Source organism: Lepidochelys kempii, chromosome 4 (assembly GCF_965140285.1).
Source record: "Lepidochelys kempii isolate rLepKem1 chromosome 4, rLepKem1.hap1, whole genome shotgun sequence".
In the NCBI taxonomy this organism is placed as follows: Eukaryota; Metazoa; Chordata; order Testudines; family Cheloniidae; genus Lepidochelys; species Lepidochelys kempii.
Genome location: NC_136383.1, coordinates 137344059 through 137359988, shown reverse-complemented (window position 1 = coordinate 137359988; position 15930 = coordinate 137344059). Strand labels below are relative to the sequence as shown.

General features: G+C 49.7%; 1 protein-coding gene across 4 annotated transcripts in view; it reads right to left on the bottom strand.

The window, feature by feature from the left end:
- The window catches only part of RAB11FIP5 (RAB11 family interacting protein 5), a 108580-nt gene extending 99112 nt beyond the window's left edge, over positions 1-9468 (bottom strand). The window contains exon 1 of one of the 4 annotated variants that reach the window (XM_073342998.2): positions 8457-9468. In XM_073342998.2, the coding sequence (XP_073199099.1) occupies positions 8457-8881 (425 nt within the window). In that variant the 5' untranslated portion in view covers positions 8882-9468. The remainder of the gene's footprint in view (positions 1-8456) is intronic. The other 3 variants (XM_073343002.2, XM_073343005.2, XM_073343004.2) reach the window with 3 other exon arrangements.
- Positions 9469-15930: the final 6462 nt, after the last annotated feature.

Here is a 15930-nt window from a genome sequence, read left to right as displayed (position 1 = left end):
TGGAGAGTCAGTCCAGGATACAGAACTTCTGGAGTGCCGTGTCCACTGTCTGTGTTCTGGATCAGAAGCCAGAATTCAACATGCACTTCACTCACAGAGACTCACACCTGCAGGGCTTGAAAAACGTACTGGACGCCTACCAGCCGGACGCCAACCTGAAAGATAACCCCCTCCCCTCTGAACAGCAGCCACGGGGAGGATGTTGTACTCTCCTAATGCTTGGGAAAGTAGGATGCTGGAGAAGCAGAGGTAGCAGGTGTGCAAACTCCAACACAAGACCCAACAGCTCACAGGGGGGAGGGGGAGGCATCTTTGCAATGACATGGACTAGAAACAGAAGTTAATGAAGTGAAAAACTTCAGTTCTGAACTAAATAAAACCAGCTTAGGCAGCCCGCAAGCCACATTTGCCAGGAGGAGTTTCCGCTTGCCACTGGGAAGTAGGTTTTTTGAGCCCTGCAAAACCACATCATCTGCAAACACGCCCAGAGGCCCCCATCTCTTTCAGGGTACAACTGAACTGGACTTTCATGTTTAAAGCCCTCTAGCGACTTGCGCTGGCCCACTTCTGCTCCTCTCCCTAACCTAGGGCCTTCACACACTAATCCCTGGTGGTTTGACACCCTTCGCCTGGGCGGCTCTCATTATCTGGAGCAACCTCTCCACTTCACTGACACATTTCAGGGGCAGAAGACGACATTTTCCTCCTTTTGTTTCATCCCATATTGTGCAAAGGAAGACGTTTCATTCAGTAATTGAACTACTGTAACTCCCTGAAGCGTCTGCAGATAGTTTGCATGAAAAAGATGCTATACAAGAACAGCCTTGCACAGACACAGAACAGCTCTGCTCCTGTGAGATCTACCCCTTGTGGCACACAGCCCCGGGATTTGTCGGAAGCCCGCTGAGCCCATAGTCTCAAACACTATGTATGCACCAGAATGAATGCTGATGGCTTCTATTAGAACTCTGTTAGTTTGACCTTTCAGTGCATCGTTCCGTCCAAATAGCATAAGGACAGATGGCGCAACCAGAGCTGCTGGATAGTGGGTGGCAGGGTGGGACAGATGGTCAGATGTGCATGGGAGAGGGAGGGGCCAGTTTTAGGATAGTGCACATTTCGTGATTTCTTGCCATGCTGCAGGTAAGCTGAAGCAGGAACCCAGCAAGCTAGCTCAATGCAGTCACCAGAGCAGTGAGACACTGTTGTTTCCTATACACTAAGGGGATGTATAGATTTGTTAGTCTCCAAGGTGCCACAAGTCCTCCTTTTCTTTTTGCGGCTACAGACTAACACGGCTGCTACTCTGAAACTACAGGGATGGCAGCATTATGGATATGCCATTTGACAAACCCTTAAATTCAGTTCTCACGCCGGTACCAGACTTCAAGTCCTGAGAGTTGTCAGTTACCCACAGAAAAATACACACAGCACTGGAGGTGCTAGGTCACGCTGTGCTGCCCGGGCCCCCATGTGCCTCATCCCTGACCTGGAGGCATCACCTCTACTGGCGAGACCAGTTTGTCTCCCATGGCCCATTCATCCTTGGCAGCTTTAGCAGAGGCCAGAGGGGCCCACCAGTCTCGGAGGCAGTCATGACGGAGACTTGTTCTTTTGGAAGTGGACTGAGGCAGTTCATTTTACCTCGCCCACCACACCACCACCTGGATAATGGAAAGCAGCTGGGACCATTCGGCAAGCTTGGAATCAGCCTCAGAGTTTAGGAGGGGTCCTAAAAGGAAAGGAAGCAGCTTCGTCTCCAGAGACATGCGGTACCCACTCTCCAGGGCAGAGCTATGGTTCCCTGCTTCAAAGATATGTCGAGAGGGTACAGCACAGGGAAACAGATAGGAAGTGGAAACTGAGGCCTGAGACCATCACAAACACTTGGAAGACAAAGCAGGTGAGGTAATATCTTTTACTGGATCAAGATCTGTTGGTGAGAGAGACAAGCTGTCAAGCTACGCAGGGCTCTTCTCCAGGTCAGCTCAGGGATCTGAAGACGAGCTCTGTGTAAGCTCGAAAGCTTGTTTCTCTCGCCAACAGATGTTGATCCAGTAAAAGATATTATGTCTCTCTAATATCCTGGGACCCACACGGCTACAACCACCACCAGTTATGTTTAATTAACGTTTCTAAAAAATGACAGATTATAGCAGGGGTGGACAAACCGCGGCTCATGAGCTGCGAGCAGATCTTTTACAGTTGAAGTGTGGCTCCCAGAGCCCCCCGCCTTCCCCATTCGCCGCCTACCAGACTGGGGTGGGGTGAAGGGAAGAGGGGGATCTCCGGGCTTCTGCCCTGCGGCAGGGGGTGGGGCTAGGGGAGTCTCCCAGAGACGACTGTTATCTGCTGAGAGTGGGGGGCACAATCTAAAGGTTCAGCCCTCCCAACAGCTTGAGTCACACTCCCATCCTGGCACACACACACCCCCCCAACCGCAGCAACCGCTCCTTTCAGGTCCTGAGTGTTAGCTCTGCAGGGAGATGCAGCGGCAAACAGCTGGGAGCTGCAGGGAGGGGCCTCTGCTTTAGCTCCTTGGGGGGAGGGAGAAGCAAAAGCACCAGCTTCCCCTGCCGCTGTCTCTACCCAAGGCACAGCCCCCAGCTTGCCGGCTTCAGCAGCTGCCCTGCGGGGAGGGGGTCCAGCAGCACCATGTGACCGAGCGGGGCCAGCCAACCCTGGCAAAAATTGGGGGCAGGGGGCACGGGACCCCACATGTCCCCCTCACACATTGCTTCTGGCTTCTGAGCAGTAGGGAGGGTGGTCTCAGGGCTTCAGCCCGGGCTCAGGACTTCAACAGAAGCAGAGCTGAAACCCCAAACCCGGTCAGGTGGCTCCCACAGTGCTGAAGCTCTAAGACCCCTCTCCTCACAGGGCTGAAGCCCTTAGCCCCGGCAGCATCTCCTGTTGGGCTCTCAAACTTCTGAAGATTGTCATATGCAGCTCGGAGGATCAGTAAGTTTAGTCACCCCTGGATTATAGTTTTCTAACACCAGGTATTGCATCCAGTGCAAGATAACTATTTGGACCTAATTATGATGGATAAAATTGAATTCATCAATGGCCTGGAAGTTGGTGGTTGCCTAGGGACCAGCAATCATGACCTGACTGCATTCAATATGGGCAACAGAGGTCCATCCTAACCAGTCACCTACATACTTGGTGCTTCAAATGGGCTAATTTGCCATAGCTGAGGAAAATCATACGCAAATTGATTGGAAGGAAGAGCTAGACAGAAGAGTGTGAATGAAAACTGAAAGTCCTTCAAGAAGGGCTTGTTAGAGTGCCAAAAAGCCACAACCAATAAAAAGGACAACTCTGGCTAAAAGCCCATCATGGTTCAGTGGCAAAGTGAAAGCACCAATTAGAAATAAAAAAGCAATGTATAACAAAAGGAAATAAGGGAAATAGATACTAATCAATATAAGTTATTAATTGTAGAAAATTGATAAGGGAAGCTATAGGCATCAGTGAAAAATCCATGGCTGACAGGGCTAAGGATAACAGAGGTTTTTTTAATGTATATTAGGAACAAAAGTAATCCTAGGCCCATTCACCAAAATAGTAAAATTGTTGTTAATAATGTAGAAGAGGCATACGTATTCGATACATTTTTCTGTTCTGTATTTGGAAAGAAGCAGTCCGATGTACTCGTATCTAGGGCCCTACCAAATTCACGGTCCATTTTGGTCAATTTCACAGTCATAGGATATTTAAAATAATAAATTTCACAGTTTCAGATATTCAAATCTGAAATTTCACAGTCTTGTAATTGTGGGGATCCCAACTCAAAACAGGTCATGGGGGGGCAGGGGGTTCGCAAGGCTAGTGTGTGGGGGGGGGCGGGGGGAGGGTGGTCACAGTATTGCCACCCTTACTTCTGTGCCTTCAGAGCTGGGCAGCTGGAGGGCAGCTGCTGGCCGGGCACTCCGCTCTGAAGGAAGCAGCTTTTGAAGTGATAATCAAGGTGAGCCATTTCCACCAGTTGACAAGAAGGTGTGAGGAACAGTGGGGGGGGGGGGGGGGAGAATAAACATGGAGGAATAGTTTTACTTTGTGTAATGACACATCCACTCCCAGCCTTTATTCAAGCCTAAGTTAATTGTATCCAGTTTGGAAATCTGAAAAGGACTTAAGGGTCATCCCGGACAAACAACTCATCATGAGCTCTGGCTGTGATGCTGTGACAAAAAGGGCTAACCTGATCCTTGGATGTATAAACAGGGGAGCAGTGGGTAGAGAGGTGATTTTACCTCTGTACATAGCATTGGCTAGACAGATTTAATAATTTTATTAAGATAATGTTGAAGTAAAAAGAAAACAGTACAGAGTTTAAGCACAGAAGTTTCTGGTTATCAGGGAATAAAGCACAGGTTATCAATGGGTGCGAAATTCGGTTTAGGAACGGGTGGCGTAAGGAAAACATAATCTGCAAACTCCCCGATTGGGGGTAAAAGTTTAACCAGTCAAAGTACAGACATTGAGATATGTTGTCCATATAATGGCTATGTTCAGGTGTGGAGTATAATGAGTGGATACGATGATGGGGATGGATCTACCCTCATTTGGTGGGATTTAATGTTCAGTGAGTTTATGGTTCCAGTTCATACGGTCCAATGGAAAAAGCCTCTCTACTAGAACACTGCAAACAGTTCTGGTGTCCACATTTTTAAATGGATGTTGAAAGCTGCAGTAAAGAGCCACAGAAGTGATGCAAGGGCTGCAGCCATTGCCTTACAGGGAGAGACTTAAAGAGCTCAACCTGTCTAGTTTACCTAAAAGATTGAGAGGCAACTTTATTAGAGTGTATAAGCAAACACTGGGTACCAAAGGGCTCTGTGATCCAGTGGTGAAAGGTGGAACAAGAGCCCCTGGCTGAAAGCTGAAGCCAGCCGAATTCAAATTGGAAATAAGGCACAGCTTTCTTTTAACAGTCAGGGCGTTTAGCTATGGGAGCACAGCACTTAGGAACTGTCACGGTTTCTGCTCCACGCATGATTCCTTATTACACTCTTGTCTTTGTCTCCATGGCTTCCTGTCATATAGGCCACCCCCACTCCCTAGACCTTCTCCTTGACCCTACCTGCTATTCCTCCTCAAGATGCTTCTTTGAGACCTTTAACACACAGACTGTGTCTTTTCTCAAAAAAGAGTTGCTTAGAAAAAGCACATTTTATTAACCTATGCAACCAGGCTTTGATCTTACTGCTGTAACCCTTGCCTTCTCTCCCCACCCACCCCCAGTTTATCATCTCCCATCCTGTCATAACACTGGTTGTAAGCTCTTCAGGGTGAGCAGCCACTGCAAAGCTCCAGTTGCATTTACATCACCATATAATGATACGGTAGTTCAGTTCTCAATGAATTCCTGAAGGCTCCATGTCTGTCTTGAGGCATACGGCCTTGGGGAGACAGTGCTGCGCAGTCAGCGATGTGGCCTCAAAGCACTGAGCTGATTTTTACCTGAAACTAGCAGACATTCTCCCAAACAAAATTGTCTGCAACTGATTCAACCAGACTTTGAAAGTTTACTTCCAAGTTAGGCAATTATAAGTTACTGTATAACACAGCTTGTTGAACTAACTCCTCAGACTTGTAGGGTTTTGCGCCATTTCATACCAACCCACAGGCTTGCAGTCTCCCGCGATGGTTTGCTAAGCAACCTCTGTCTCCTCCAAAGAGACTCCCCAAGGTCCATATGGGCCCCATGAAGTATTCACTCTGTGACAGTGTACAGCTTGTTCTGTGCTGCACCAACTTGCCTAAAGAATGCAAGCACCTGAGGCCAGGAGTCACTTGACGTAGTTATCCACTGTACAGGACTTGCTGCACTCTGATGCTTGTGATGAAAATCTACAAATGGCTCCGCTGTTATCCAGCACGGCAGACCTCCCAGTTACAATGCGCTGCTCTGAACTAGCTAGCATTTATGCAACAACCCCCCTCATTAAACAGAATCAGAACTGCTCAGCTATGGGTCTTAGCCCCTACTCTGCTGACAATGAATGGAGAGTCTCCTATGCTTTTGGTACTGGAGCACCTGAATTTTCCTCCCACTATCCCATAAAGCTCCCAGTTGTCACATGTCTAGCCCCAGACAATCTCAGGTGTGTGATGGCACAGATCATAGAATCTCAGGGTTGGAAGGGACCTCAGGAGGTCATCTAGTCCAATCCCCTGCTCAAAGCAGGACCAATCCCAATTTTTGCCCCAGATCCCAAATGGCCCCCTCAAGGATTGAACTCACAACCCTGGGTTTATCAGGCCAATGCTCAAACCACTGAGCTATCCCTCCCCACCCCCCGCCCCAATAGCTTAATAGCTCTTCCCTTGTGCAATTTAGTGCTTAAAGAGTTGCTTTTGCCATCAATCAATAAAAGCAGCCAGTGTTTGGTTATTCCATGTTGTCCTGAGATGCAAGGTTTGGTTTAACCTACGTTTAGGGTGTTTCTACATCAACATTATAAAGCTGTATGTATATTCAGCCAGTGCCACAACTTAAGCTGGGTTAGAGACACAGCTCCATATGACACCTTCAAAGAAACAAACCTAAGCAAAGAAAAGGGTTAAGATGAGCAGAGCAGAGTTACTGGGCAGGAGCCCACTACTTGGGCTGCACACCAAAGTAATCTTACTGCTGTGATGCAAGTTATCACATGAGACACCATCACTGCCAGCTCCTGAGCAAGTCACAAGAAATGGCAGGCAAAATAGCTAGAGGAAAAGCCTACAAAATGTAAACACTGGAAAAGGTTCACAAGAGAACAGCAGTATGGTACATTTGTTACTGTTGCTAAAATAGCACCCAGGGACCTCAAAATCAGGGGCCAGGTGTGCTAGGCACTGTCCAGCCACACAACGAAAAGATCGCTCCTGCCGCAAAAGAGCTTCCAGCCTTAGGCTCCATTCCCACATTCAGTGGGACTACTCCTGTGCACAAAGTTAAGCACATGCTTACCCAGCTTCAGGATCTGAGCCAAAGTAAAGCCAGCCCACTCTGTTTATTTAACACTGTTGGGTTTCCCTAATTAAATATTTAGCATGGTGGGGACACAAGGCCTCTCCCTTTGCACTATCACTTTCTTTAAATACTCTGACAAAGGGGCATTGGTTTCCTTATGGAGAGTTTGTGCATTCCAACCTTGTCCAGAGTATGATCCATCAATGCCCAGAGCAAGCTGCAAGAAGCACTGAAAGTTAAATTTAGTTAAAGTTAAAAAAGTTAAACTCTCTCACACACACTAAAGTGGGACTGCCTCCAAATGGTTGTGATCTAGCAATCAAGTCTCCAAGCCTGCAGATAAACTGTTGCCTTGTGACTTAAATAGGACTTCTCTTTCGAACCATCCGCTCTTCCAATCTCTTCACCTCGGCACCCATGTAAGAGTCAAGCGATCAACTTATTTTTCTGGGAGCATTTGCTGAACTACACAGAGGAGAGTTATTCCCTTTTTTCATCATTACCAACCCACCCCCCTCTTCACCAAAAACTGCCCGTATTAGGCAAGCCAGAGCCCCAAGAGCCTTGTTGTGCTGTGGAGCAAAAACAAACCAGATTTGTTTGGGTTTTTGGGGAAAGCAATGTTCTGACCCCTTTAACACCGTTAATCCTGGTCTCCACAAGATCACCACTCGGTCTCCTGGCATGCCCAGGAGAGGGACGCTACCCAATGGATGGAGAGTGGAGCTTATGCCCAGCCCCTCTGCAGAGACTCACGCAGGCCAGCCAAGCCTAAGTGATCAGAAGGGGCTAGACGCCCTGATGTTTAGGATTTGGTGCAGGCAAGCTGTGAAACACGCCCAACTCTCGGAAAGACGAGTTTGCATTCAACCCGATGCTTAAAAAAAAAACAAAACACAAAAAACACTCAGCTGCCAGCCAAGCACCTCAAAGCTTTTTTGAAACCCCCTTGGCCCAGAAGGGATGGGGAGACCCCGCTGCAGCAATTTCAGCAGGAGCTGATCCAAGTCTTCCCGGTGCGGGAGGGAGCCCTGTAAAAGGCTGAACCGCACCCAGCTTCCTGTGGCGCGGGCTGCGCCATGGCCAACCAGCTCCAGCAACTGGGCTCACAACATCTGGGGCGCCGCCAGGCAGCTCCGTGCCACGCAGACCCGGGGGGCCGAGGAAGTTCATGGGGGACGTTTCTTGCACGCGATTGCTTGAACTTTTCGCCCACCCCGCCCGGAGTTGGGGGGGAAAAGACCCATTTCCGTAGGGGTGACTCAACTCCCATGGGCTTTGCCCGGCTCAAAGGGCTGGGGGGGGGGGGGGGGTGTCTTAACTTTACAACCCAGCGCTAGCAGATTGCAATGCGGAAAGTGGGGCGTGCGTTGCAGCCTGGACGGATTTGCATTGGGGGGGGGGCCGATGCCGTTGCAACACGGGGGTAAATGCAATCCTCGCCCCGACACCCAGCCCCAGGGGAAGGGGACCGATCCTGCCGGATACTCACTGGCTCCTCATGGAGCGGCTCTCCCTGAAGACCGGCTGCAGGGCCACGGTGGCTTGGCCCAGGAACTTGTCCAGGCCGATGAGCGCCCGGTGCATGACGGTGAGCACCAGCTCGCAGCCCCCCTGGCCGCGGGGGGAGCCCCCGCCCCAGTCCGCCGGCTCCCCCAGCTCCAGCGCCCCCGGGGGCAGCTCGAAGGAGCATTCCTCCTTCCACTCCGGGCTGCCCGTGCTCTTCTCCACCACCGAGGTGCTGTACTTCTCCCGGCCCAGCTGGATGATGGTGTAGGCGTCGCTGGTGCCCGGCTTCCCCCCGCCGCCCCCTCCCTTGGTCCGCAAGCCCCGGGCCTGCAGCACGGTCACCTGGACGTGGGTGGGCAGCCAGCGCTGCGCCGGCGGCTCCGGCTCCGCCACCCGCAGCAGGGACATGGCTCCGGGCGGGGCGGGGAGACGCGTCCCCCGCTCCCCGGGGCGCCCCTGCGGAAGGACGGGTCTCTGCGGCGCCGGCTCGGGGCCCGCTGCAAGGCACAGCCCGGCTCCCCGGGCGAGGCGGCCGGAGCCCCGGGGGACCCGGGAGGCTCCTGGCGGGGACGCTGCAGTGCCCAGAAGGGAGAAGCTCCCCGCTGCGAGGACGATGCGGTGCGACCTCCTCGCCGGGGAAAGAGGGAGGCTCCCTGCGGCTGCAGACGCCCTGCCCGCGGCGGCGAAGTAACTTTCCTCCCCGGGAAAAAGGGGGGGGGGGGAACGGAGGCAGCAGCAAAGCAAATCCCCGGGCCGCCCTGCGCCTCCGACTCGCTCAGCGGCTCGCACAGCTGCCGCAACCGGGCCTTGGACCGGACCCGCCCCCGCCAGGTCCAGATCCCCTCCCCCTGCTCAGGCTCCTCCTGCCGGGGCGGTGCATGCATTGGCCAGGGGCAAAGCAAACCCTCCAGCCGCTGCGCTCCTGGCCGCTCCTTCCCCAGGCCCGGGCGTGCTCTTTGCTCCGGCTCCCGAGAAGTGCAATGGAAGAGCAACGGCGTGGCCCAGCCTGGGGGGAGGGCTGGACGCCAGCCTTGCCCAGCCCAAGCGTTCCCAAATCCTGAGTCAGGCTGCACGGCAATCAGGCAGGGCCAGTCGCTCCGGCTGTGTGGACACAGCACAAGTCACAGGGTGGCGAGAACAGGGAGCTGGAACTCTCTCTGGCTGGGTCTGGCGACGCTGCCAGGTGGGAGCCCAAGCCCCACTGCCGTCCACACACAAATCAGCCTGGTTGGGGTCAGCAAGCGCTCAGGACTCAGATCCTAAGACCCCGCTAGGAGACTGGGTCAGAGTCCAAGTCCGACTGTCCCTCGGGTCAAAGCCCAGTCATTTTGCAGTGTGAACTGGGGTTGCCAACTGTCTAATAATAGCACAAACCCAAAGACCCTTCCCCTGCCCCTTCCCTGAGGCCCCACCCCCACTCCATCCCCCTCTCTCTGTGGCTCCCTTGCTCTCATTTTCCCCAGGCTGGGGCAGGGGGTTAGGGTGCAGAAGGGGATGTGGGGTACAAGCTCTGGAGGGAGTTTGGGTGCAGGAGGGGGAGCAGGATGCAGGCTCTGGGCTGGGGTAGGGAGTTTGAGTGTGGGCTCTGGGAGGGAGTTTGGGTGTGCGCGATGGGATGGGGTTGGGGTACAGGAGGGGGTGAGGGGGCCGCGCTTACCTCGGACGGCTCATGAAAGTGACCAGCACATCCCTCTGACAGCGGCTCCTAGGCGGAGGGGCCAAAGGGTCTCCGCACGCCACTGCCTGCGGGCACTGCCCCCGGAGTTTCCATTGGCCGCAGTTCCCGGCCAATGGGAGCTTTGGAGTCAGTGCTTGGGGTGAGGGCAGGGCACAGAGACCCCCTGCCCCTCCCCAGGACCCAGAGGGACATGCCGACCGCTTTTGCGAGCGGCACAGAGCCAGGGCAGGTAAGGGAGCCTGCCTTAGCCCTGCTGCACCAGTGGACTGTTAGTGCTTAAAATCTCCCAGTTTGGCTGCAGTAGCCTCCAGGAGATAGAGTGTGATTCCAGGAGACTCATGATGAAACCGGGAGGGTTGGCAACCCTAGTGTGAATGCAGGTCAACCCAAGACCAGATCAGAAGATCTGTGTGGCACAGTGTGGACACGCTAGCACGGCTGTGAGACTCAGGTCCAGCAATTGTAAACCCAGATTTGCAATACACTCAAGCACGGGGGTTTGGAAACACTGACTCAACAAACGCAGGACCCACAGAACCGGGTTTAGAGTGCAGTGTAGACATACCCTATATGTGAAAGAAAGCATAGAGTCAAGTGAAGTAATCTTAAATGAACCAAACTGTACCATAGAATCACTAAGGATAGTAATTCAATGCTTGAATAATAAGAATATAGCAATACTGCAGACCATTACAAAACTCATTACTAATGAGGGATTTCAACTTTCCCCATATTGACTGGGTACATGTCACCTCAGCATAGGATGCAGAGATCAAATTTCTTCACACCTTAAATCAAAGAATCAGAGAACTGGAAGGGACCTCTAGAGGTCATCTAGTCCAGTCCCCTGCACTCAAGGCAGGACTAAGGATTATCTCTAGACCAGCCCTGACAGGTGTTTGTTCACCCTGCTCTTAAAAATCCCTAATGATGGTGATTCCACGAGCTCCCTAGGCAATTTAGTCCAGTGCTTCACCCCCCTGACGGTTAGGAAGTTTTTCCTAATGTCCAACCTAAACTGCCCTTGTTGCAATTTAAGCCCATTGCTTCTTGTCCTGTCCTCAGAGGTTAACAAGAACCATTTTTTCCCTCCTCCTTGTAACAACCTTTTATGTACTTGAAAACTGTTATTGTGTCCCCTCTCTGTCTTCTCTTCTCCAGATTAAACAAACCCAATTTTTTCAATCGTCCCTCATAGGTCATGTTTTCTAGACCTTTAATCATTTTTGTTGCTCTTCTCCGGACTTTCTCCAATTTGTCCACATCTTTCCTGAAATGTGGTGCCCAGAACTGAACACAATACTCCTGTTGAGGCCTTAATCAGCGCTGAGTAGAGCGGAAGAATTCCTTCTCGTGTCTTGCTTACAACACTCCTGCTAATACATCCCAGAATGATGTTTGCTTTTTTTGCAATGGCGTTACACTGTTGACTCGTATTTAGCTTATGATACACTATGACCCCCAGATCCCTTTCCGCAGTACTCCTTCCCAGGCCGTCATTTCCCATTGTGTATGTGTGCAACGGATTGTTCCTTCCTAAGTGGAGTACTTTGCATTTGTCCTTATTGAATTTCATCCTGTTTACTTCAGACCATTTCTCCAGTTTGTCCAGATCGTTTTGAATTTTAATCCTATCCTCCAAAGCTTTTGCAACCCCTCCCAGCTTGGTATCGTCTGCAAACTTTATAAGTGTACTCTCTATGCCATTATTTAAATCATTGATGAAGACATTGAACAGACCCAGAACCAAACCCAGAACTGATCCCTGTGGGTCCCCACTCATTATGCCCTTCCAGCATGACTGTGAACCAATGATAACTACCCTCTGGGAATGATTTTCCAACTAGTTATGCACCCACCTTGTAGTAGCTCCATCTAGGTTGTATTTCCCTAGTTTGTTAATGCCGGCTTCTTGGAGCAGCTAGTCCTGGAACCAACAAGGGGAGAGGCAATTCTTGATTTAGTCCCAAGTGGAGCACAGGATCTGGTCCAAGAAGTGAATATAGCTGAACCATTTGGTAATAGTGACCATACCAAAATAAAATCTAACGCCCCGGGGGCTGGGAGGGAGGGCACCGAAGCAGCCCACCGTGGTAGCATTTAATTTCAGAAAGGAGAACAACACAAAAAGGAGGAAGTTAATTAAACAGACATTAAAAGGTACAGTGCCAAAACTGAAATCCCTGTAAGATGCATGGAAAGTTTTTAAAGACATCATATTAGAGGTTCAATTTAAATGTATACCCCAAATTAAAAATCATAGTTACAGAACCAGAAAAAAAATGCCACCCTAGCTAAACAACAGAATAAAAGAGGTGGTTAGAGGCAAAAAGGCATCCTTTAAAAATTGGAAGTGAAATCCTACTGAGGAAAATAGAAAGGGGCATAAATTCTGGCAAGTGAAGTGTGAAAGTATAATTAGGCGGATAAAAAAGAACATAAAGAGCAACTAGCAAAAGACACAACAATTAACAGGGAAAAAAATTAAGTACATCAGAAGCAGGAAGCCTTCCAAACAATCAGTGGGACCCCCAGATGATGGCAATGCTAAAGGAGCACTCAGGGAAGATAAGGCCATTGCAGAGAAGCTAAATGAGTTCTTTGTATCAGTCTTCACTGCAGAGAATGTGAGGGAGATTCCAACATCTAAGCCATTCGTTTCTGGTGACAAATCTGAGGAACTGTCCCAGACTGAGGTGTCATTAGAGGAGGTTTTGGAACAAATTGATAAATTAAACAGTAATAAGTCACCAGGACCAGATGGACCCAAGAGTTCTGAAGGAACTCAAATGTGAAATTGCAGAACTACTAACTGTGGTATGTAATCTATCATTTAAATCAGCTTCCGTACCAAATGACTGGAGGATAGCTATTGTGACACCAATTTTTAAAAAAGGCTCCAGGAGTAACCCTGGCAATTACAGGCCTGTAAGCCTAACTTCAGTACCAGGCAAATTGGTTGAAACTATAGTAAACAGAATTATCAGACACATAGATGAATACGGTATTTTGGGGAAGAGTCAACATGGTTTTTGTAAAGGGAAATCATGCCTCATCAATCTGCTAAAATTCTTTGTGGGGGTCAACCAGCATGTGGACAAGGGTGATCTAGTGGATAGAGTATATTTAGATTTTCAGAAAGACTTTGACAAGGTCCCTCACCAAAGGCTCTTAAGCAAAGTAAGCTGTGATGGGATAAGAGGGAACTTCCTCTCATGGATCAGTAACTGGTTAAACTATAGGAAACAAAGGGTAGGAATAAATGGTCAGTTTTCAGAACGGAGACAGGAAAATAGTGGTGTCCCCCAGGGGTCTGTACTGGGCCCAGTCCTATTCAAGATATTCATAAATTATCTGGAAAAGGGGGTGAACAGTGAGGTGGCAAAATTTGCAGATGATACAAAACCACCCAAGACAGTTAAGTTCAAAGCAGACTGTGAAGAGCTACAAAGGGATCTCACAAAACTGGGTGACTGGGGAACAAAATGGCAGATGAAATTCAATGTTGATAAATTCAAAGTAATGCACATTGGAAAACATTAACCCAACTATACATATAAAATGATGGGGTCTAAATTAGCTGTTGCCACTCAAGAAAGAGACCTTGGAGTCATTGTGGATAGTTCTCTGGAAACATCCGCTCAATGTGCAGCGGCCATCGAAAAAACAATGTTGGGAATCATTAGGAAAGGGATAGGCAAAATAGCCTATTGCCTCTATATAAATCCATGGTAGGCCCACATCTTGAATGCTGCCTACAGATCTGGTTGCCCCATCTCAAAAAGAGATATACTGGAATTGTAAAAGGTATAGAAAAGGACAACAGCTTTCATATGAGAACAGATTAATACGACTGGAACGTTGAGGTTGCAAAGCCATGTACTCAAATGTTTAGAAATGCCAGAATAAAGGTTTCCATGCAGTCTTCGTTCAGGCTCCTGCTGCCTAAGCACTGTGATTAAGGATACGATTTAGTCAGAGAAGTCACAGATTCTGTAACTTTACCAGACCTTTGTGACCGTGACTTCTTTGGCTTTTGCTGTCAGTGGCTGTGGCCAGGGCAGGAGGCAGAGCTGTTCCCCCACCCATAGTAGTTTCATTCCTCCCTCCTTCCCCCCCGGTTATTTTTAGTAAAAGTCACAGAGAGGTCACAGGTTTCAGAGTAATAGCCGTGTTAGTCTGTATTCGCAAAAAGAAGTGAGCTGTAGCTCACGGAAGCTTATGCTCAAATAAATTGGTTAGTCTCTAGAGAGGTCACAGGCTCCTGTGATTTTTTGTTTATTGCCCGCAACCTGTCCGTGACTTTTACTAAAAATAACCGTGACAAAATCGTGACCTTAACTATGATACATTCTGTATGTGGTCGTGTAATTACTCTTTTTTTCCACTACTTATTTTGTCTTTTCCTAGATCTTTTTAAAACTGAAAAAACCAGCTATTCCAGCATGTGGAATCATCTCGACCCCAAACAAGTCATCAGCAGGATTGGCGCCTTTAGATCCATAGCACTGACCTCTGCAGCTAACAGAGTACCTGATAGCAGACCAATACCCTCTTGTGGGCCAGCCACTACAGGTGGCTGGAGCGTTCACTTTCCCCCATGGGTTTCACAGCTAGCCAGCAGAGAAACACTGAAACGTGGGAATCGTGGGTTCTATTCCCGGTTGTGGAAGGGAGTGTCTCCTAGTGATGATAGACCCTTCTTTCACCAAACACCTCCAGCCTCCCCTTTCAGCCCCTGCCACTGTCACAGTTCCTGAGGTAACTGCACCTCTGATCCCATTATGACTTTCCTGAGGAAACGCCACTTATGTGCAGGTCTCTAGACGTTACGTTTTCCAGGGTGGAGTCCCACAATTCTCTTCCTCGAAACCAAGGATCTAGGCTGTGATCCCCTCAGCAGATCACACAATAGTTCAGCACAGGCAGCCTCTTCCCTCAGGGGCAAGGACAGGGTTAACCAATGGCCAAACAACTTCCACAAAGTATTGTTTATACAGAATAAAAGCATGACAGAGAAAACAGATCTGAAAAACAATACACAGCTTATCTGCATGTCCAGCTCCCCAGGTGGCACCCACCTTCCACATGCAGACGCTCATGGGTTTCAAAGGATCACTTCGGATCCTCTTGCAGGGCCTGCCCTGGTCAGTCTTATGGCAGTTTTTGGATTGGGAGTGAGCGTTCTCTCTCCATATAACAGGCTGGTCACTTTATACAGCTTTCAGTTCTTTCTTTGCTAGGCCTCTTGAATCAGGTCAGACCAATCTGCACAATTTCCCCATTCTCCAGACCGGTTACCTGCCTAGGGATTTGCGTGAATTACGCCCTAGTGATTTCAGTTCCAGCAGGAAACACCTGTTACAGCCCCCCGGAGCAAGAAAACAATCCCTAGCCATGCAGATTCAGTTCTGTCCTGTACAGGTTCTCATACTACACTCACTGTAATATCTGAGCACCTCCCAGTCATGCATTAAACAAGGAGACAGATACATGTAACAATGCTAACGTTGATACCATAGTCTTTGAATACTCCATGTGTCCACTGAATCTGTCACAAACCCCTTCCCCGCTCCTCCGAGCTGATATCTGCCCTTATCCCTCTCCCCACAGCATGCTTCTGCTTCCCAGCTTATCTTCAGTCCTAATCATAGGCACCGACTCCAGGGCTGGAGCACCCACCGGCAGCCCGCCTATCTGCACCTCCCGCCTGCCGCAGATCAACTGTTCCGCAGTGTGCAGGAAGCGCTGGGAGGGAGGGGGAAGAGTGAGGGCAGGA